Here is a 22,722-nt window from a genome sequence, read left to right on the forward strand (position 1 = left end):
TTTTCTGAGTGCAATTAAACTGTTGTATACAAGAACTGTTTGATATGAAACTTTGTTTGATGACATATCTATTATACATGATCGATTATAGAAGCATGTTGTCTAGAGTACAATCTAAAGTTTACACTATTATTTTTTGGATTTGAATAGTATTTAACTTTTCGGCTATGAATAAATTTCACAAAATATTTTATGTATTTGTAATTTCTATATATTACATATATTATAATATAAAATATTCCCATCAAATTTTTAGGGTTGTAATGATTTTTATGTACAACCCTTCATGAAGGTTATATCACTATTAATTACCAATAAAATAGAGGTTTTTACACAATGTCTCCTTTTTGTTTCTATTCAAGGTTTAAAAGAAGAGTGGAAATAACAGTCAGTGATTGGTATTTTTTTTTTTTTTTTTATTTTTTTTTTTGAAGACAGTGTTACACCGATGCTGTGGTATATTATTTCTAAAGGGTCTGGTTAAAAGAATTTTTTTTTAATGTCCCTGCTAGTTGTTTGATGGATAATAAAGAATATATTATAAAAGAGTAAAAAGTATATATAACGTATGTACATAGAGTTGTCTAGATAAGTAAAAGCTATAAAATGATGTATTTATTTAAAAAATGTGTAAGCAAAAACATGTTTGGCATAATTTGAAAGTTTGAAGATATCTTCAACTTCCTACTTAATAACGTGTGTGAAAACCCCCATTAATTTTCTACAAATTTTTTGATTTTGACAATCTTATGACTTATTGAAGACAATGAAGTGCCATTTTAAATATAGTTTTACGCCGGCGCGAAATTATAGAAATTTGTCACACCTGCGTTTAAAATTTCTTCATTTTGTTGACAGAACATTCAATTAGGAAAAGAAAAATAAAATTGAATATTTTTAATATTAACAATTGTTTAGAAATTATTTGATACTGTTTTCTCTACAGTAAATAATATTAAGAATTTTTGGGAAAAATACGATTTCTTTTAATAAATTATTGGCTCGTACGTTTGTTTTTAGTAAATTTGACAATTTTAAAAATCAATATTTAAGTAATGGATAAAAGAAAATTATCGTAAGTTTGAAAATTTTTTCTGTTTTTGATTTTATTTGAATATTGAAAATTTTTTTAGGACTTCTGGTGATTCATTGTATCAAATATTAGGCCTTCCGAAAACTGCTACTCAAGATGAAATAAAAAAAACTTATAGAAAATTAGCACTTAAATATCACCCTGACAAAAACCCTGATAATGTGGAAGCTGCTGAAAAGGTATAACATATAAATTTACTATTATAGTGCACGGTTTAGTTTAATTAGTTACTTTAAACATTGTAATAAGTGTATATAATAAAAGTTTCATTGTCATTTTCAATGCAAAGAAAAAAGAAAATGTGGATATTAACTAAACATTTTTATATAATTATGTGCATACGTACATTTATGTATATCATATTATCGATTAAAATATTTTTAAGATTATGGCATACATATATTTGAACCTACTAATGTATGTATATGTAATTTACAGTTTAAGGAAGTTAATAGAGCACATTCAATTCTTAGCGATTTAACAAAAAGAAATATTTATGATAACTATGGATCATTGGGTCTATACATAGCAGAGCAGTTTGGTGAAGAAAATGTAAATGCATATTTCGTTGTGACATCTCCCGCAGTTAAGGTAAAGAAAAAAATAAAAATATTCTGCTTTATAAATTTACAAATAAATGCATGTTTTTCAAGTAGATGTGTAGGTACATTAGTATAAATCTTAAATTTTTTAAATTTAAAACGACTGTGTATCAATCATCTTTAAAATAATACTTAATGAAATTTTATTCTGAAATTTATATTAATTGTTATATTATTAATGAAAAACATTTCTGTGTAATTTTTGAACATAGGCTTTGTTCCTATGTTGCGCTGTCATAACTGGATGCTGCTGCTGCTGTTGCTGCTGTTGCTGTTGCAATTTCTGTTGTGGAAAATATAAACCATCGCCCAACATGGAAAGTACCCGTGATTATCAAACATTAAATGTAAGTTTTTAATATTTTCCTTTCATTTTGTTAATTCTTTTTTTTTTGTCTTATCTTTCACATAAAGTAATTAATAATTTTGATAAAAGAAATTTAATTTTATACGACTTTTAAGTATACATATATGAAATTCACTTATCTTTCGGATAATAGCAAAGATAACTTGTTTAGTTATTTTTGATTATGATTAACTTAAAATCTTTTAAAATCAAAGTTGATTAAAAATAGACTGAAAAACGACAAATCATGAATAAGCTAATCGATTATAAAATTAATGCAACTATAAAAACGACAATATTAGAAAATGTTTTAAATTTTTCATTAAAATAAATTTGGTAATTCCCCAAATTTACTTATAGGAAACCTTAATTAAATAAAAGTTTTTAAATCTGTGAATTATAAAAATTGAGTATTATTTTTATAATTTATTAATGAAACAAAAAATAAATATTTAAAACAAAATTTAATTTTTATTTGAGTTCGTATTGTATTATAGAGATCCCCTTAATTCTGGTCATATCGAATAGTCAAACAGAAAATTATAAATTATGACTTGACTTTTCTTGCCGAACATAAAAAAAAACGTAATCCAATATGCATTAAGTAGAAAAGATTATTTATATTTGATAGATATAATTACATTTGATAAGTTGTGCATAAATATTTTTCAATAAAAAAAAAAAAAAGAATTTAATTCATTTGTAAATCAATACCGGCAAAATTTATTGAAATCATTACACATTTTTGCTAAATCATTTTTCTTTATTACATTTAATTCAAATACTAAATCATGTTTCTGAATTTTTTTTTATTATACGGTTTCAATTAGAAATTAATTAAGTTTTTGCACAGATTTTTTTTTTAATATATATACATATAATATTTTATAATAAATATATATATTTTGCGTATTATGACTTTAGGATGAATCGTTTTAACGTATATAAGTAAAAAGAATATTTTTTATTCAAGGTTAATCTTTCATTTGTTGCTGCAATATATTTTATTCAATTTATTGATTTTCTTTTTACATTTTCGGAAATTATAAAATATTTAACAACAACGTCACGCTTTTTAAAATCAAGTTTTTATTTATTTTTTAAAAATTTAAAGAAATGCATTTAAGCATAACATACTAAAACGTTTTATAGCCTACTAGGTCAAAAATATTATGTGAATTGAGCTAAAAAATTATACTACTCTTCTTTTATTAAACAAATTGGAATATTAATATTAAATTTTTGCTATTTATTTTTTTTTGTACTAATGATTGGAGATTATTTGAAAATAAAAAAAAAATTATATGACAAATTTTTAGTTAGAACTTGGTGAAAAAATTTCAAATGTAAGAGCTTTTTGATTTGATTGAATCCAAATTTTTATTTTTTTATTATTTTATGTTTTTATTTAAATAGTAATTACTACATTTTTTTAAGTTTGATATTGGTTTAAATTTTTTGTGTATTTTTTTTATTAATTAATCATCTCATAAATGTTCTCATATATTATTCGTTGTTCCTTTGATGTCATTAAAAAACAAAAAAAAAACTAGGCTGACGGTGGTAACAGATGTGACAATGTAGTCAGTGGTGATCCACTCAGAAAAGTAAGTATAGAATTGATTTAAGTATTTTTGTTTTTTATTTTGATTTTTTGCTTTCGAGTATTTCTTCATTAAAAATGCACTCATATATTTCAAATTCATTTTAATTTTAGTTTATAAATACTATTTTTTTACTTTTAAACGTTTATTTTTCTTATTTGTTTCGTATTTAAAATGTTTAAACAAAAATCGAATTTTGAAAACAAATTCAAATTTGACATACATGTTTTTGTTTTTATTTTAATTAAAATGTTTTTATACATACAAGCATACATATATACATACACATTTCTTTTTCTAAATACATCTTTCAAAATTGAATTTTTTTTTTTGTGTTAAAGCATACTTAGATGCTACGTACTATATATTTCTAATACATAAATGTATTTGAAAAAAAGTACGATAAAAATATAAGGGAATTTACAAAATTGAAAACGTTTGCTTGACAATGTATGTATGTATGTACATATGTTTAAAAAAAAATTAATTTCTTATTAAAAAAATAATTTAAAAAAGAAAATTCAGCATAAATCTTAAATAAATTGACGATATTAATCTTTCAATTCACATTAATAGAATCATAATTTCACGAGAAATCTTAAGTAAGCAAAAATGTAATTCAATTCTGTGAAATCGATTCGTATGTATATACATATGTACATATGTAGTATGTATGTACATACATTGGGAAAATATGATACAATACTAAAAGTCATTCTATATTTCTCTATACATGAGAAAAATAAAACATAATGGGTCTTGACTGATTAGTGCAAAAGGTTGTGTATTAATGTATTACCGTATCGAAGCATAGCTTTGCATTGCTGCAATAACAATTTAAACGTAAAAAAAATTTCACTAGAGCGTAATATGCGCTTCACCAAAGCGTGGTGTTTAATATTCATTCCTCGAGCAAATTTTTAAAAATGACATTTTAAAAAAAATTTTGTCAATTTTTTTACAATTTTACATCGGAAATTTCCTTCGTTCGTTCATCAATGAAAGAAAATCTATATTAAATTATCTTTGTGCCAACGATTCCAAAATATGTAATGTAATGTTTTAATAAAAATTTAACCTTGAGAAATTTTGGCACAGGGATAGTTTTACATTTCATTTTTTTTTCCTATACTTGGAAATTTAGACTGATTTATGATTAACAATTAGTAAGGACGAAACAAACAATATAATGAAATATATTTTTTTTTATATCTATAAAAAGAGAAAGCAGAAGGGAAAAAATTTAAATGTTAGTTACATGAATTTTTATATAAAAATTTTTAAAATATGTACATATTTTAAAATTATCACCTATACATTCTGTCAGTCGCATCACTTGATGTAATGGGATGTTATTGAAAAGTATTTTATCGTACAGTACAAAATTTTAAATTTTGTAATTGATTTTATTCTGGAAATTACAACACTTTTGAAAAACAACTTGTCACATTAAGTGATGCGAGTGACAGAATATTGGTGTATATTTTTTTTAAAGTAAATAATAACAACTAATATTATATAAGTGTTTTTCTTTTTGAAATTTAGAAATATTTTGACCAATGGTAGAGAGATTATATTTCAGAATAACTACTAATTCTTTCTATATATTTTTTTTTTAAATTTAATTTAATTTTATAAACTAAATAAAAAAAGTCAAGTCATTATTTAAATTTGGTAATATATACATGTATATATATACATTATTATTTAATGTTTGTTGATTGGTTTTGAGGTAAACGGTTTAATACTTTTAAATGTTAGAATTTCTTTGTACTTTACTTTGTACCTTTCATGTTTTCTTTTTCTACTTACTATGTATATTGCTTTTTTTTTGTGAAAAATTACAATTTTTGTTTATATACTGAAACCATTATTAATATCATTTATAACAATCTATATTCTATAATTCTATAAAATGATTTGAAAAAAATTTAATTGTAATAAATAACACTTTTAAACACATACAAAATTTTTTATGTTATATGCAAGAAAATCTATAAAATTTTTAAAATTTTAAAAATTTCTAGTAGATGAATTAATTATTAAAAATATAAAAATTTAATGGAAAAATAACTAATAAGCAACTATAGTTTAATTAAAAAAAAATTAAAAATAGTAAAAAATAATAAAAAAAATAATCTGTTTTTTTTCCAATTTTAATTTTCGGAAATACAATATGAGAAATATTCGTTTGTTTTTTCATAAAAACTAACTAATATTATTATACTTAATTTTTTTTAATGATATTATTGAATTAATTATAAACATTTTGATTTTTAAGCTACGCTAAACTGCTATATTAAAAAAATTCCATTTTCAGCACTTTTCCGAAAAAAATTTGAAAAAAAGTGTAAAGGGGCCAATATGATTGATTTTTATTTTTACATGATATTCAAAAAAAACCTTAACACATTGTTATTTGTACACTGTTATATACATATATGTATGTATGTACTTAAAAAATTGTTTTTTTTTTTTATATACAATTAACATATACTAGTTTAAACATAAAAATTAGAGCAATTTTCTTGAAATTCTTTTGTTTTTCAATAAAATAGTAAATTTTAACCTAATAAATCAAATATAAAATTATTTTTTTTCTATAAATTTTCTGAGTTGAATTATTTTTCATTAACTAAAAATCTTTGATTCAGGTAGGTTGGTCGTAATTTAAGAAATTACAAATAAAACAATTTATTTTGTTTTATTTTTTTTGTGTTTAAATGTTTTGTTAAAAATTAATTCCTTAATTTGCTACTTGGGTATCAAAGCACTTTATCGTATGATTAAATTAACATTACTTTTAATTGTATTAATACATTATTTGGTATTGTTATTGGTTTCACTTTAACATATTGTTTTATGCAGGTATATTAATAATTATGCCTATAATATTTTTTTCTGATTAAAAACCTTAACTTAAACTTGAATAATATGTAGTCAGTTCTTAAGAAGAATTGAATGAATAAAGACTAAAATTTAACAGGTTATGGGCCCAGATAAGGCCACCGCGTGGTACTCGAAATAATTGTTCTTTTTTATTGTAATAGAAATATATATACTATCGGGTATTTGTTTAATAAAGCGGATTTGAATATATATATAATAAAATGAACTCCAGTGCGAATATAGAAAAGTTAGATGACCATAACTATGAATCGTGGGCATTGCAAATGCGCAGCGTATTAATATATAATGATTTATGGAGTTATGTGAGTGGAAGTGAAATACGTCCTGTTCTAGAAAAAGGTGAAAGTTCATCTGGAAGCAATTTTCATGACATTCAAACGTGGGATAAATATGATGAAAAGGCATTGGCTTTAATTGTATTGGCATTAAAAGAAAATCAATTGCAGTATGTGAAAAAGGCAAAAACTTCGAACGAAGCTTGGGTTATGTTAGAGCAGGTTCATCGTTCAAAAGGGCCATCACGAAAAATCATGTTATACAAAAAGCTGTTTCAAATGAAAAAGAAATCAGATCAAACAATGACAGAGCTTTTAAGGGATTTTCAAAGTAGCGTGGATCAAATGGAGGAGGTTGGTGTGGAGCTTCCTTCTGAATTAATTACTATTATGATATTAAATACCTTACCAGAAGAATATGAAAATTTTTGTATTGCGATTGAAAGTCGAGACGTGCTACCGAAATTAGACGTGCTGAAAATTAAATTAATTGACGAAGAAAATAGAAGGGAGGACTGTGCTGGTGAAAAATATGAAAGTAATCAAAATGCATTTTATTCAAATGTGCATAGAAACAAAATTTCAGGTAACAAAAATGTGTTTAGCAAAAATAATGAAGGCCAAAATAATTCTGATAAAATCAAATTTAATGGTAACTGTTTTTACTGTAAAAAGCATGGCCATAAGAGTAGTGAATGTAAAAAGAAGAAAAATAGAAATCATTCAAAAGGAATAGCAATGAGTGCAGTTATACATGATAATACGAGCGTTACTAATACAAACGATTGGTATGTAGATAGCGGAGCGAGTGCACACATGTGCAACAACAAAAATTTTATTTGTAAGTTGGACTTCATATGAACGTCGTTTCATACATATTGCCGATAACAATACAATGGAAGCTTATGGGACAGGTACAGTTGAATTTAAGGTAATGGGAAATGCTGACAAAATTATTTTACATAATGTAATTTATTCACCAAAATTACGTCATAATCTTATATCTGTTTCCAAGGCTGTCAGTTATGGTATAAAAATTATTTTTCAAGATACATATGCTACATTTAAAAATAAATATAATACTTCTGTACTAGTTGCAAATAAAATTAATAATTTATACGTTGTAGAAGCAGAAAAAATAAGTTCAATGTTTGCACATGAATCCTTAAATGATGATTTGGTTAAGTGGCATCAAAGAATGGGTCATTTAAATTTTAAAGACGTAATTAAAGTTAAAAATATGGTAAAAGGTATCGATGAAAATTTGAAATTAAATAAACTGAGATGTGTAATATGCGAAAAGGCGAAAATTTCCCAATTACCATTTAAAAATTCAAGCAAATGTGAAAGTGAATTATTGGGAATCATACATTCCGACATATGTGGTCCCTTTAGCGTACGATCATTAGGCGGAGCACGTTACTTTGCAACTTTTATCGATGAAAAATCACGTTATGTTGATGTGGCTTTCTTGAAGAATCGAAGTGATATTTTCGAAGCATTTAAAAAGTTTCAAAAATGGGTAGAACGAAAAACTGGCAAGAAAATTAAAATTCTTCGCACAGACAATGCTCGAGAATACCTATCAAAGAATTTTAACAATTATTTAAGCAGCCAAGGAATTTCAAGACAGTTATCAGTAGAATATACACCACAACAGAATGGCATTGCTGAACGTGCAAATCGGACTTTATTAGATATGTCAAGATGTATGTTGTTGCAGTCAAATTTACCAAAAAGTCTATGGGCGGAAGCTATAAATACAGCAGCTTTTATTCGAAATCGCAGCCCTTGTAGTGCTTTACCTGGAAAAACTCCAACTGAAATATTATTTGGTAAGGTACCTGATATTAATTTTTTAAGATCTTTTGGTTGTAGGGTGGTTGCACTGGAAAAAGGTCCGAATAAGTCAAAATTAAATGCGAAAGGTCAAATTTACACATTTGTTGGTTACTGCCCTGAAACAAAAGGTTATCGTCTGTGGGATGGTTGCAGGTCTATTATTAAAAGGCGCGATTTACGATTTTTTTGAAATATTTAATCCAAATAATTACATATGTGAAGTAGATTTTAAATTAAAAAATATTTCTGAAATAAAAAAAAACCTGATAGACCCTCTGGATGTTGGTAATGACAAAAGTGAAATTCTTCAAAAAGGAACTTGTGACAAGCAAAACAATGTTAATACTGATGATGAACACGAAATAGATGAAAATATAGATGAGGAATTTTTATCCCCGAATTCTGAACCAGATATTGAAGTATTCGAAAAATTTGAATCACCGAAAAGTATAAAAAAGTTGAATTCTGTTGAAAATAGAAGAAAATGTGGCAGACCGAAAATAATAAGAACGGGCCAAAGGGGCAGGCCCCGGAAACTTTATGAAGAAGTAAACTATGCATTAGCAGATCCTTTAAATATTACATCCTTCGATAGTGTAATGAAATCTGACGATAAAGATTTATGGATTGAAGCTATGGATTCTGAACTCAATTCACTACAGAAAAATAAAACTTGGCGTATAGTTGAACGTCCTAAAAATAGAAAAATACTTGGTAATCGATGGGTTTATTGTGTGAAAAAGAATGCAGATGGCTCGCCGAAATATAAAGCGCGTCTAGTTGTCAGAGGTTGTGAGCAAATAATGGGAATTGATTATAACGAGGTATACTCACCCGTTGCAAGATATGAAACAATTCGGACCGTATTTGCATTGTGTGCTGAGCTGGAACTTTATTTGCATCAGATGGATGTGGTTACCGCTTATGTTCAAGGTGATCTTGATGATGAAATTTATATGGAGTTACCACAGATACCAAATATTCAGCGAGATATTTCAAAAGTGTGTAGACTACAAAAACCACTATATGGACTAAAGCAAGCCGCAAGACTATGGCACAAGAAATTAAGTACCTATTTACTTTCGTTAAATATGTTACAAACAAGTGCTGATCAATGCTTGTTTATAAAATACGATGGTAATTCTATTATTCTTATTTTGATTTATGTAGATGATTTGTTAGTAGCATCAAACAGTTTAGAAAAAGTAAATGAGATGAAAAAACTTTTATCATTAAAATTCGAAATGAAAGATATGGGAGAAACAAATAATATTCTTGGTATTACAGTTGAGCGTAAAAATGAAACAGGAAATATTATAATTCATCAAAAGTCATACATAGAGAAAATTCTGGAAAAATTCGGTATGCAAGATGCAAATTCTGTAACAACACCGCTAGATACAAGCTTAAATCACGTATTGCAATCAAAATCTACAAACAAGGAATTGATTGAAAAGCCCTATCGTGAATTAATTGGGGCATTATCGTATCTATCAAATACAGTACGACCAGATATAGCTTATGCAGTTAATTTGCTCAGTCGATTTACAAGTAATCCGTCATTAATTCATTGGAATGCTGCCAAACGTGTTTTGCGCTATCTTAAAGGTACTCCTGATTATTCAATAAAATATAGTAAAACCGGAGAAGATCTGAAATGTTATGTAGACTCAGATTGGGCAGGCGACGTTTGTGAACGAAAATCATGTTATGGGTATGTTGTCATATTTGGTGGCGCTCCAATTTGCTGGAAATCGAGAAAGCAACAGTGTGTGGCACTGTCGACAATGGAAGCTGAATATGTAGGTTTATCCGAAGCTGCTAAAGAAGTTATGTATCAAAGAAAATTATTTAGCGATTTAAAACTTCCGTTTTGTAAAGATAAAACAATTATATTCTGTGACAACCAAAGCGCAATAAGTCTCTCGAAAAATCCAACTCATCATAACAGATCGAAACACATTGATATAAAATACCATTATTGTAAACAAATGCAAGATGAGAAACTTATCGAAATCAAATACGTACCAACTCATGAGATGATTGCAGATGTTTTAACAAAAGGACTGAACAGACTTAAACATGAAAATTGTGTTAAAATGATGAATTTGTAAAGTGCGTTGATAGGAGGAGTGTTAAAAATTAATTCCTTAATTTGCTACTTGGGTATCAAAGCACTTTATCGTATGATTAAATTAACATTACTTTTAATTGTATTAATACATTATTTGATATTGTTATTGGTTTCACTTTAACATATTGTTTTATGCAGGTATATTAATAATTATGCCTATAATATTTTTTTCTGATTAAAAACCTTAACTTAAACTTGAATAATATGTAGTCAGTTCTTAAGAAGAATTGAATGAATAAAGACTAAAATTTAACAGTTTAATTATGAGTAAATAATTTTAATTGGTAAAGATATTCTTCGAGTTTGTTGTATGCGTGCTTTGGTAAATATTTTATATTAGAGAGGATGTTATTAAATCACTTTGTTATTAAATATTTTATAGTCCAAAATTTTTTGTTATTTTTTGTCAACTATACTCTATTTATCATATAAATAGGGTATTTTATAGGCTTCTCTTTATTGATTAAATACCGGTTGATTTCCTATTTACTTTATTTTTCTATATATGTACTTATAGCAATTTTTGTCTAAATTTATAAAATATAAAATATTATTATTAATATTTTTGAATTTCATGATTTCATTTATTTGTTAAAAATCAGCTAAAACTCTCTATGCTTTAACTTAAAATATGTATTTCTGTTTAAGCTTGTACAATGCAATATAATATGTGTGATAAAAGAGTGTGATTTTGATTTGTCACTGTTTGATTTTTGATGTTGTTACTGTTCTATTTATAGTCTCGTGAGTAAAGTAATAGTTTTAACCAGAAATAAATCTAACCTTATGAGTATATAGTTGATTATGTTTATGTAGCTGATATTGTACTATAATTTTGATTGATATTTTAAAATAATGGTAATTTCATGTACCAGGTATACTGTATTTACTTCAATTCTTTTGGCTCTTAAACAAAAACAAACTAATTTTTTTTTCTATTTTGGAATCTATAGAGGCGTTTATAAATGCATTTTTAAAATTAATTTTTAAATTTTTGTTTTAAACATAATTTATCTTGAAAATAACATACTAACAAAATATGCAGTTCGAATTGTAATTTTCTTTTTTTTTTTAATAATTAATTTTTCTTTAGTTTTTTTCTAAAGAAAATTTTGTTTCTTTCTAAATTTTATCAAAAGATAATATAGCAATTATTTTATTATATATATATTTGATGCATTTAGCATAGCTTAATTAATTGGAATCGAATAATATTTTTTAATATACCTTTAAGGAATATAAACAACTCTTCTAAATCTCCTTTAAGATTCTGCGATGTGAGGTGTTCAATTTTTTGAGTGTACAAATATTTTTAACAATGGTTTTTTTTTTAGTTAATTGCTGGACCTATATAGTAGTTAAATAAAATCATCCTCAAAAATATTTGTACGGTAATAGGAATTAATTTCGTGTAGTACGATATTAATATAAAAAAAATAATAAATTATTGACAAAATATGGCTGTTTAAATTAATTTAATTTCATTTATATAGTTTAGATGTGACTTTTATTTTTTTCTTCTTGTTTAATATATTTTATCTGAGGTTAATATTTAGCCTTACAGTGATACATGTTTAAAGTTAGAAAATATTAAAATAAATTTTTCATGTATATTTTATGTATTTTCTATATTCTTGTATTTTAAACATATTGTATTTCGATTTTTTTTTTCTTAAATGTGAGTGAAAAAACAAACGAAAAAAAAAACGTAATAAAGCAAAAGCTTAGAAAAAAAAAAACAAAAAAAAAATTTTCCAAAAAATTCCAATTTATTATTTTTTAGGAGGAATTCGGTGATGATGATTTTCGTGGTGGAGGTGGAGATGGATTAACATCACAAACAAATCAAAGTGGTGCAGCTTTTGCAATGCCACCACCATCAGCAAATCCAACTAATCCGTTTACTGGAGCCACCGAGGCAACTTCATTAAATACAACGGAACAAACAACTTATACACCAGGTTTTTAAAACTAATTTGAAATTTTTTTTTTTGTTTTTTTTTATTTCCATTAACAAAACTCTATTTTTTTTCACATATTTTAAGATATGTACCAAAAATATTGAGAAATAGAAAAGTCATTGGTAAAAAAAAATGCAAGACTATAAAAATAATGATGGAAAACTTGTTAAAAATGAAAAAAAAAAATATTGAACAAATAAAAAAATTATTGAAAATCTTTAAAAGTTTACATGCAAATTACTTGATAAATCAAGAAGATAACAGAAAAAAAAAACAACTATATATACATACATAAAATATATTATAAAACAACATTTAATTCCTAAATTTATTGAGAAATTCAAAAAAAAAATGAATTCAAAATGTATAAAAAATTCTATATATACATATATAATAAAATAAAACTATAATTAAAAGGCCGTTTACATATGAATTCAACCCACTACATCATTTCTTCACAGTTCACAAAAAAAAAAAAACGGATTCAAGAAATATATTATAATAATTTAATATAGAATTTAATAATAAAATTCAATTAAAATATATAATATATTAAAAAATGTATAGTTTAATTTTTAAGACGAAATTAAAATTTATAGTTTTGTTAATTAATTTCATTATGTAAGTACGATACATACAATAGTAAATGTATTCAAGTTTTATTATAAAAAAATTAAATTATAAAAAAAAAAATTAATTATAAATAAAAAAATATCCATATATATGTTACAATATTACATTTAATATAAAAGTGTTGGTGATTGATTGTATTTTGTCTTTAAAAAAGAAAAAACAAATATAAAAGAAATAATGCGTTTCTTTTCTTTTTTTTTTTTAAGATTAAACTCTAGAAAATGAAAAGTTAATAAAGATTGAAATGGAAAAACATCAATTTTGTAATTTAAGTACATTACTTTCAAATTCTATATAAAGTACCTGTTATACATCAGGTGTAGTAGTCAATAATTAAATAAACAATTTTTTTTTCTATTCTTTCATATCAATTTTTTAAATTTTTAAAAAGAATGTTGTATACTAAACTGTTTAATAAGTTTATTTAGAAACTAATACGGAATTAATTTAATTTTGTGTTCCTTTAAAAAAATTTTAAGGAATTGCGTTTGTCCATATACATATTATAAAATTAATATTTTTTTCTTATTTTTTTTTGTATTAATAGTTTCCAAGACTAATATTTTATCATAAACATTGAAATTTTCTTGCAAATAAATAACAAACAAAACAAGTTGTTTAAAAAATTCTTTATAATATTAAATTTAAATTGAAGGCATTTTGTTAAATTAATATAGGTATTCTTTTTATTTATTATCAATATTATTATTATTATTATTATTACTATATAATATACATATTATTTTATACCAATTATGCTATAATTTTTTATAATTAGCACAGTTAAATTATATGAACCTATTTTACTTTTATTGAATATTCAAAAATATAATGCATATTCATCATCAGTATACATTTTTGTATTATTGCTTTAATGAATATCTCTAATACTTTTTACATATTCTTATGTTTTTGCATACTTTTTATATTATGTTTATTATTATTGTAATTATTATTATTATTATTATTATTATTTTATAATTATTATTGTCATGAATATCTGATGTATAATAATAATGAGCTTATAACATTCATATAAAATATAATATATAAAATATCTTTATTTGTTTTTTTTATTTAAAATTACACTTTTACTTTTACACACTTCTTCTTTACTACTACAAACTTTTGACTTTTATGAAAAAAAAAAATAAAAAAAAAAATATGAAAAAAATTAATTAAAAAATAAAATTGTAAAAATAAAACAACAATAATAAATTAATAATTAAGTATAACTTATATAGAAAATTTTAATAAACTGTGTAAACGAAAAGTGTAATCAATTAAAATATTTAATATAATTATACATTATAAATAAAAAAAAAAAACAAAAAAAAAGGATCCACAAAAAAAAAAATGAGTTATGATAACCTATTAATTTAATTTATAATTAAAAAAAAAAAACAAAAATAAAAAACTAAAAAATTAAGTAAGATTTTTATTAAATAAAATAAAAATTGTCCATTTAGTCATTTCTATAAATTATTTTTTAAAATAATTAAAACATTTGCTAATATAATGTAGCCTCTTTATAAATAATTATAAAATAAATGAAAAGAAAAAAAAAAATACATAATTATAGTTTGATGATAATAATTAATTAACAAGAACTTATAAAATGTGTTCTTTATTTATTAATTATAGTAATTTTATTTTTTAGCTTGGTGTACACTAAATATTCTTAATATATGCATAAATTTTTGTTTTATATTTTATTAGTTTTTAGCGCCGCGTATAGAATAAAATTACAAGACGTATTTATATTTTTAAAAATGTAGGTGTAATCAATAATATTTAAATGTCAGTCGACAACATCAATTTCATCTGAACTAGTCGGTCACCAGTTTTCATATTCAATTTTTTTGCATGCAACCGATCAACAATACTGCTTTAGTATTAAATTATTTTTGATTTATATTATTTGTTAATAATTTTAACAAATTATTTTGATAATATTTCTAGATCCAAATTTCATTAAATAAAATTTATTTATGCTCTTCCAAATTTTCCATTTTGCACAAAAAAGGAAATGTGAAAAGTTTTAATAATGGGACAGGCAATTGACATTATTAGTCACACTACTAATGTATTAGAGATCAGTTGTTAACAGCATATACTCGTAGTTAAAAAAGTTAAAATTGTTTTTGATAACTTCAAAAAAGATTAAGATGCAAAAGGATTTGACGTGCATTTTATATTATTGATTACATCTTATTTTTTATTATATTTGAATAATCTCTGGAAAATCTTATTAAAATTATATGAATTTTTTTTTTGTTTTACAATTTTTTTATAAATACATATATATAATCATTTATTATTAATTTTAATCAAATTTTTTCTTAATTAGTTTTTTTTTTTTACAAAACAAACGGTTGATATTTTTTTATGATATTTTTTTTTTCAATATTTGTCCATTTATATCTTTGATCTCGATTAATACATACTATAAATCCTAATAATGAAAAGGAAATTAATATAAAATGCAAATTTATAATATTATTATTTAATATAATATAAAATTTAGTGCATACCAATGCTTAAAAAATATTTTACACATTTGATTTTAAAAATTTCAAAAAAAAAAGAATAAAATTTTAATGACAAATAAATAACATTTAATTATATAATAATTTTCAATGAAAATACTAAAATACGAAATTATATAAAAAAAAAATCCAATTGATATATAAATAAATATGTAAAATTATAAATATATTATATAATATAACAATAATAATTTTTTTGCGTGTTAAATCTTCTTAAACACTTTGTTGTTATTACTTTGATTGTACATAAAAAAAATTACTCAAAATTATATATACATATATATATATATATATTATGTATAATTATATATATATATATATATAATAAAAGGCGTAAAATGTTTTGTTTTCATTAAAAAAAAAAAATTATTCTTTAGCTTAAAAATTAAAAATAACATAAAACAAAAAAAAAATATAAATTAAATTGTGTTTGTTTATTTTTTTTTTTATTTTGTTCGTCCTCTCACTTACAAAAAATTTTTAACAAAATGTCACGTTTATGGTTTGTATCACTTAATTTCTGCTTTAAATATTTAATAATATTTTTAAAAATTTTTCTTTTTTATTATACTTGTAATGGTGAGCTATTTTCTAGATTACTAACTTTTAATAACACATTGTTATTGTTTTTTAAAAGAAAATTAATTTTCCTTTTAAGCTAAAATACTAATTTTTATTAACAAAGCTAATAATAATGCTAAAAAATAGAAAGAAGCAATTAAAAAATTTGCATACATATATAACAGCAAACCGTGTTTTTGAAAATTCAGTTCTAACTTTTTTTTTTGTAGCATCTAGTAAGTACTTACATGCAGTGTATTAGTTTAATAAAAAATGTCAAGAAAGTATTTTTAAAAATTATGTGCTGATTTAGCAGTAATTTTGAAAATCAATACTGTCAATAATTTTCTTGGCAATTGTATTTTCTTTGCTGCCTCATTTTTTTAACTAACTAAGTATAATTAAAAAAAAAAAGAATGACTCTCTCAGTACTGGTAATACAGTACGGTAAGAAGAGTAAGAAGTACAATTTGTGCTGTTTATTTCCTCTAAATTAAGAAATTTTTTGTTTTTTCTTACTGTTAGCTAAGTACTGAATTTTCGAAATACATCTAAATTTATTTTTAAATTTTTGTCGAATGCTAAAAAACAAGCAATTTTTTTTTTATATAACACTCACCATTTTTATGTTGTCATTTCAATTTATTTATTTTTTCTTAATTTTTGTAATAATTTTTTAGATTTCTTGTAGTTAAATACAAAATTTGTTGGGAGAAAGTTTTGAGTTTACAGCAAAAAATTCGTAATTAAATTTAGAAATGGGATCATTGTAATGGTAAATAATAAATGCGTCCTGTTTTATGTATGCGCTTTTTTTCCGTAGAAAACTTAAATATAAAACCGTTTTGATGCCGCAAAAAGGGAGAAATTAAGTATACCAAATTTGAGTTTCATGATAATATAAAATTAGAAATATTTAATTCATACTTCATCAATTCTAGGAATATTGAAATTTTCATATTTTTAAATTTAAAATAGTTAATTTTTTTTTTTTGAAAGAGTGATTTTAAATACCAGTTTATTTGATATTGTCGTTTTTATAGGGTCTTATTTGCATTATTTTACATCGAGACAATCTTAAAAATTTATATTAGAAATTTTTTTAATTTGATTATTATAATGTAACATTGGTTTTGGTAGCATAAAATAAAAATTATGCTAAATTTATTTAATAAAGAAAATATAATACAATGAATTCAATATTGATTTCTGATACTGTTTGTCGGACAAAGTATGTAAAACATACAACAATTTATTTGAATACACGTAGATTGTTGTACTCGTGCGAAAGCGAGTTTTTTGTAATCATATTTATAATAGTTTTTTAAGAAGTAAGAAGAAGTGAAAAGATTTGAAGGCTTATAGTTTCATTTTCAAAATTTTTATCAAGAATTAAACCAATTTTAAACTACACAATTTGAAAGACAATGGTTTTTATTATTTTAATGAAGCAAATGTAGAACAGTAGCTATATTAACAGACCTGTTTTTTTATTAAGTAAAATTCAAATATTTTTGTTTTAAATTATTTCGAAAGGAACTGGAATAATACTTTTCACATACCCTTATCACGACTATTGTAGTAGTGAAAAATAGATTAAATAAAAATAGATAGAAATGAAAATTATCTTTATATAATATTTATCTAAACAGCGTATGCACATATTTACGAAAAGCATAATATTCCAAAGTGAGCTATTAAAAATGAGGTTTATCATAAATACAATTCATAAGAATTACAAATCTTGGGAATATTCAAAAATTTAGTTCTACTTATGTTAGATGTTAAAGCATGTTCGATAAATTTATACTGTAAAAAAATCACTTTCGAAATTCGTAGCATGGTTAAAGTTCTAAAGTAATTTAAAAATTTTATCTATATTTAATTTATACTTACATTAAGTTTTTAAAGCTTCACAGTTCTAACTTTAAGAATTGAAATTCGGAAGTATGGATTTAAAATTATTGATTATGCTATTTGTAATTCAATATTAAGTGACTTCCTTTTGAGAGCAATAGATGGAAAATTTGCTAATTTTGGCTGAATAAGGTAACAAATGTGTTTTAAGATAAAATTAACAAAAAGATTTTAATCTGTTATAATATTGTATCTATTATATATATAAGATTTTAATCTATTATATCTTTTATAATTTGATAATGTATTTTAGATTTAGGCAAATTAGGATTTTGATTTTCAATGTCTGAAATTTTAATTTAATAATAGTAAAATAACAGGGGCAAGATTTATGGGGATCATCATGAACAATTATAAATTTTTTTAAATTTTCTTCATCTACGTTAATCATGAAGGGTTTCTTAAATTTTTATAGTTATACATTATTACTTTCGAAATACAGTAAATTTAGTAATAATTTTAAGTAGTAAATTTTAATTCTAAAGTGCCTGCCGTAAAAAATTGTACATATTTTGTGTTGAATTATCTATATGGCAAATTGAGTTCTAAACGCACTTATTAAATTAAGTGTTAATTAAGTTTTGTAGAAGAAGAACTATACTTTTGAAAGTATCCAAGGATGTCTGCGATCATGCTGGTATATCGTGAGTTTTTGCCTTTAGTTTTAAATTTTTCATTCAGTTAATGGTTTCCCATTTGTTTACTGTAAGTTTTTAATACAAACTGGTTGTGTTACTAAAAAAACGCACCTGAAATTGTAAGATTTTAAAAAAAGAAAACAACAAACTACTTTTCAGAGTCCTTTTTTTTTGAATGTAGAAATGTGTCTAAGTATATTTTATTTTAATTTATTTTTATTAAATAATTCTTAATAAGATGTATTGAATACTTGTTTTTTTTTTATATAAGTTTTTTTTTTGTTTCTTTTTTTTTTCATTTTCGTAAAAATTAATGCAAATTCATATTATTATTAATATTTAATATTTATCCTAGGGTTATATAATATTTTTATATATATGTAACTTTATAAATCTTGTAGCCATTGATGTCGTAAGCATTCATCAGCTGAAGATCTTATTAGTGGATTAAAATTTAACATTGGCAATAAAAAATCAGTAATTTTTTTAGCTTCATCTTTATCCCAGTCATATTTTTCTATAAAAAAAAGAAAAACACATTTAAAATTATAAAAACATTAGTGTTTGTTTATAAGTAGGTATAATTTATAAAAATTATATAAATATTATTTAATAATTCAATAATTCAGTTATCAAAGTTATACTTCTTTAACTAACAATCTAAATTTTAATATTTTCTTAAGCTTGAAATAATTTTTTTACTGATTTATAAGTTATAGGCCTCATTAAGTATTTCACCTTTTCAATCACAACTTACAATACGAAAGAAAAGTGAGTCTGTATCTCAATGGAGTCTCATTTGTTTGGTATTTTCAAGTTTTTTAAAGTAAAATCAGAATTTTGATATTATTATGATAAAATGAGAAAATCTAATTGAATCAGTTAGATTTTTTTGAAAAAAAATATAAACCTAATCAAGAAAATTTGGAATTCCATTAAATTGACCAAAAAAGTTGATTGGCAAAGTGAAGTACAAAATGGGGCCATATTACTTCTTCTTGTATGAATCTTCTGTGAATAATATTTACCTGTTAAAACATTAAGTAAATTCCACGGCTTAAGTTTAGTTATATTTCGTAGTTTACCTTAAATGTTAAAAAATCAAATAATTTTTAAATTTTTCTTTTATTTGTAATAAAAGTTGAGTATTTTCGAAAATTCAGTTGGTGCTTTAATTTCTATATTAGAACGTATATATGCCTTATTATATCATCTACACACATATGTAGTGGTTCGTAGCACATCATTGCAATGCAGTTCTAAAGAAATTACAGATCCAAAATTAATATTTGAATCTTGAATTATCAAACATTTTTAGACTGTAGATTCGAAATTTTTTAGCATTTTTAGACTGTAGAATTTTCCAAAATACCCATTTTAAATTAAATTATATTTTTATATATACCACAACTAGTAAAATATTTTAGACCATGTTTCCCTTTCAAAATTAATGAAACTGGTATTGAACCTAGTAATTCTATCATATGTGCTAAATGATCTTCATCTCTTGAATATGTTTCACCAGCATGAGGATCAAACAAATAATCACCTGTTGCAATTTCAAAGGCTAAACATGCAGTGCTCCATATATCAGCACTGCAATAGTATTGTGCACCTGAAAGTATGCAATTTTTTAAGTTGTAAATATTTAAATTATTGAATTTTTTTTTTTTTTGATTTACCTAAAATGACTTCAATTGACCTGTATTGTCTTGTTTGAATGTCTTCAGTAAAATGATGAAACTGATAATTTCAAAAAAAAAAAATTAATTATAATAAATATTTTAATTTATAAGAAACTTACGTCGTAACAGGCATTTCCTAAATCAGCAATTTTCACTTTAATATTTCTACTTTTAATTAATGTTTGTATAGCATTAATATAAGCTTGTGTTTGTGGTATATAATTTGCTTGTGGTTCACGATTTCCATTTACCTATATTAGTGTTATATATATATTTACATATTATATAAAAGATTAAGAAGAAAATATTTTTATATTTATACCTTGCCAGTGTTTTTTCTTTCAGTACGATATCGATTAATAGATATATCTTCATCTAAGGAACCTGTTATTTGATCATCATTAATAAGATCGTTGTATAATGCATTGGCAGCGGATGCCATAAAACCATTTTGATCAGTACTTTCATCTAATATTTCAGCTCTACTAACTGATGAATAGGCATTAGCTGATGATGGTGATCTTGAAAATAAACTTTGACTCCCTTTTGTTTGTTTTTCAATAGAACTGACTATATTATAGGTATTATATAGGAATGATGTATAGTTAATAGGGAATTGAACCAATTAGAAATTATTATAAAGTAAAGGGTTAAAATTTGGTTTGAAAATAAAATAATATAATTTCTGATTGTATTTTAGTTACAAGAATTTATTTGAAATCTATATATGAGCGTGTATTTTTATAGATTTTAGATAATATTATAGGTGATTGTAAGTGATACAATTTTATTTACAAAATAGTACATATAAAATATTAATTTTTATTATAAATTATTGTAGGATTTTAGGTTTTAAAATCTTATTAATACACTTTTATTATTTGTGATTTCATTTTCAACCAAATATACAACATAATATTCTTTAAAATACTTACTATATGAATCCGGATAATCAATTCCTTGAAGTCGTAATGTATTCATTTCATCATCGATTCTTCGATTCATATCAGCAGCATTATCCATAACTAGGAGTATATTTTCTGGCTTAATATCTATATAAAATATATAAAATAAATAAGTATATTAGATTTTATTATAATTTTTATATATATAATTTGTAATTAGAAAAGAATTCGAACCTGTATGAATTATACTACATTTTGTATGTAAATAATCTAAACCCTCTAAAACTTGTTTAATAATAACTCTAACTTGATGTAATGCAAGTCCTTGATAATTATTTTTTACAATTAGCTTATATAAACTACAACCAAGAGCTTCAAATACAAGACAATGATGATATCCATTAACACCTCTAACAGTAAAATGTGTAAATAAACGTATTATTCGTTCACGTTTTGGATCATTTGGATCAGCATCTCTAATAGCTTTAAGGAGTCTATATATATGAAAAATAAAATTTTAAATTATGCATTATTTTTTTTTTCTAATTAAAATTTTACCTTATTTCATCAGCGGCAGTTTCACTATAGTGTGGTGCACTTTTAACAACTTTAAGTGCAACATATTTTTCATCTCTGTAATAAAACAAAAAATCGGTTAGGCATTATGTATATGTGATTTACAATAAAAAGTTACTATTTGTATATTCGAAAAGTACTTCATAATTTAGCATTCATTGTACTTTCAACTCTAATATTTACTTTTACTTAACATACAATATTGCGTACGTTAATTATAATTACGCGTAAGTCAAATTTGCATTTTGTTACGAAATTCGAATTTTCCCAATTTAATCTTTATATTCTTTTTAAAATTTGGTTAGTGTACCTCAATGAGTTTCAAAGTTAAGAGCAAATTTGCAAATTCGCCCATCTATCCGTCCGTCCATCGTTCACGAAATTTCTAAACCATTTAAGATAGAAAGCACAAATTGCCATTACAAACAAATAGATTTTTGCAAAAAATAGTGACTTTTTTCTTCTATATCACGAAATATCATAGTAAAACA

The 22,722-nt window shown here is 23.3% G+C and overlaps 2 protein-coding genes across 3 annotated transcripts in view; one reads left to right on the forward strand and one right to left on the reverse strand.

The window, feature by feature from the left end:
* The first annotated feature begins 803 nt into the window (after window positions 1-803).
* Window positions 804-14,738, forward strand: LOC129609216 (dnaJ homolog subfamily C member 5 homolog). 2 transcript variants are annotated; one of them, XM_055521143.1, is made up of 7 exons: window positions 804-1,075; window positions 1,134-1,272; window positions 1,532-1,684; window positions 1,908-2,042; window positions 3,595-3,648; window positions 12,590-12,767; window positions 12,852-14,738. In XM_055521143.1, exons 1-7 carry the CDS (start codon window positions 1,056-1,058, stop codon window positions 12,869-12,871), a joined length of 699 nt encoding a protein of 232 aa, XP_055377118.1. In that variant the 5' UTR covers window positions 804-1,055; the 3' UTR covers window positions 12,872-14,738. The 2 variants fall into 2 exon arrangements, with proteins under 2 accessions (XP_055377118.1, XP_055377119.1); XM_055521144.1 differs by lacking the exon at window positions 3,595-3,648 and having other exon boundaries at window positions 809-1,075.
* Window positions 14,739-18,422: 3,684 nt separating this feature from the next.
* The window catches only part of LOC129608944 (SRSF protein kinase 1-like), a 29,911-nt gene continuing 25,611 nt past the window's right edge, over window positions 18,423-22,722 (reverse strand). Inside the window, exons 4-12 of the mRNA XM_055520751.1 lie at window positions 22,214-22,288; window positions 21,890-22,149; window positions 21,686-21,802; window positions 21,073-21,320; window positions 20,870-21,001; window positions 20,748-20,808; window positions 20,471-20,680; window positions 20,094-20,150; window positions 18,423-19,582 (exon numbers count right to left, since the gene is read on the reverse strand). Coding sequence (XP_055376726.1) covers window positions 19,452-19,582; window positions 20,094-20,150; window positions 20,471-20,680; window positions 20,748-20,808; window positions 20,870-21,001; window positions 21,073-21,320; window positions 21,686-21,802; window positions 21,890-22,149; window positions 22,214-22,288 — 1,291 coding nt within the window. The 3' untranslated portion in view covers window positions 18,423-19,451. The remainder of the gene's footprint in view (window positions 19,583-20,093; window positions 20,151-20,470; window positions 20,681-20,747; window positions 20,809-20,869; window positions 21,002-21,072; window positions 21,321-21,685; window positions 21,803-21,889; window positions 22,150-22,213; window positions 22,289-22,722) is intronic.

Source organism: Condylostylus longicornis, unplaced genomic scaffold, assembly GCF_029603195.1.
Source record: "Condylostylus longicornis isolate FDR11 unplaced genomic scaffold, ASM2960319v2 ptg000038l, whole genome shotgun sequence".
NCBI classification, from domain to species: domain Eukaryota; kingdom Metazoa; phylum Arthropoda; class Insecta; order Diptera; family Dolichopodidae; genus Condylostylus; species Condylostylus longicornis.

Bases quoted from the DNA above. Each gene is read 5' to 3' on its own strand.
- LOC129609216 (XM_055521143.1), top strand. From the start codon at position 1,056: ATGGATAAAAGAAAATTATC. The intron at 2,043-3,594 runs GTAAGTTTTTAA...AAAAAAAACTAG, and splicing joins GTGATTATCAAACATTAAAT to GCTGACGGTGGTAACAGATG. The intron at 3,649-12,589 runs GTAAGTATAGAA...ATTATTTTTTAG, and splicing joins GTGGTGATCCACTCAGAAAA to GAGGAATTCGGTGATGATGA.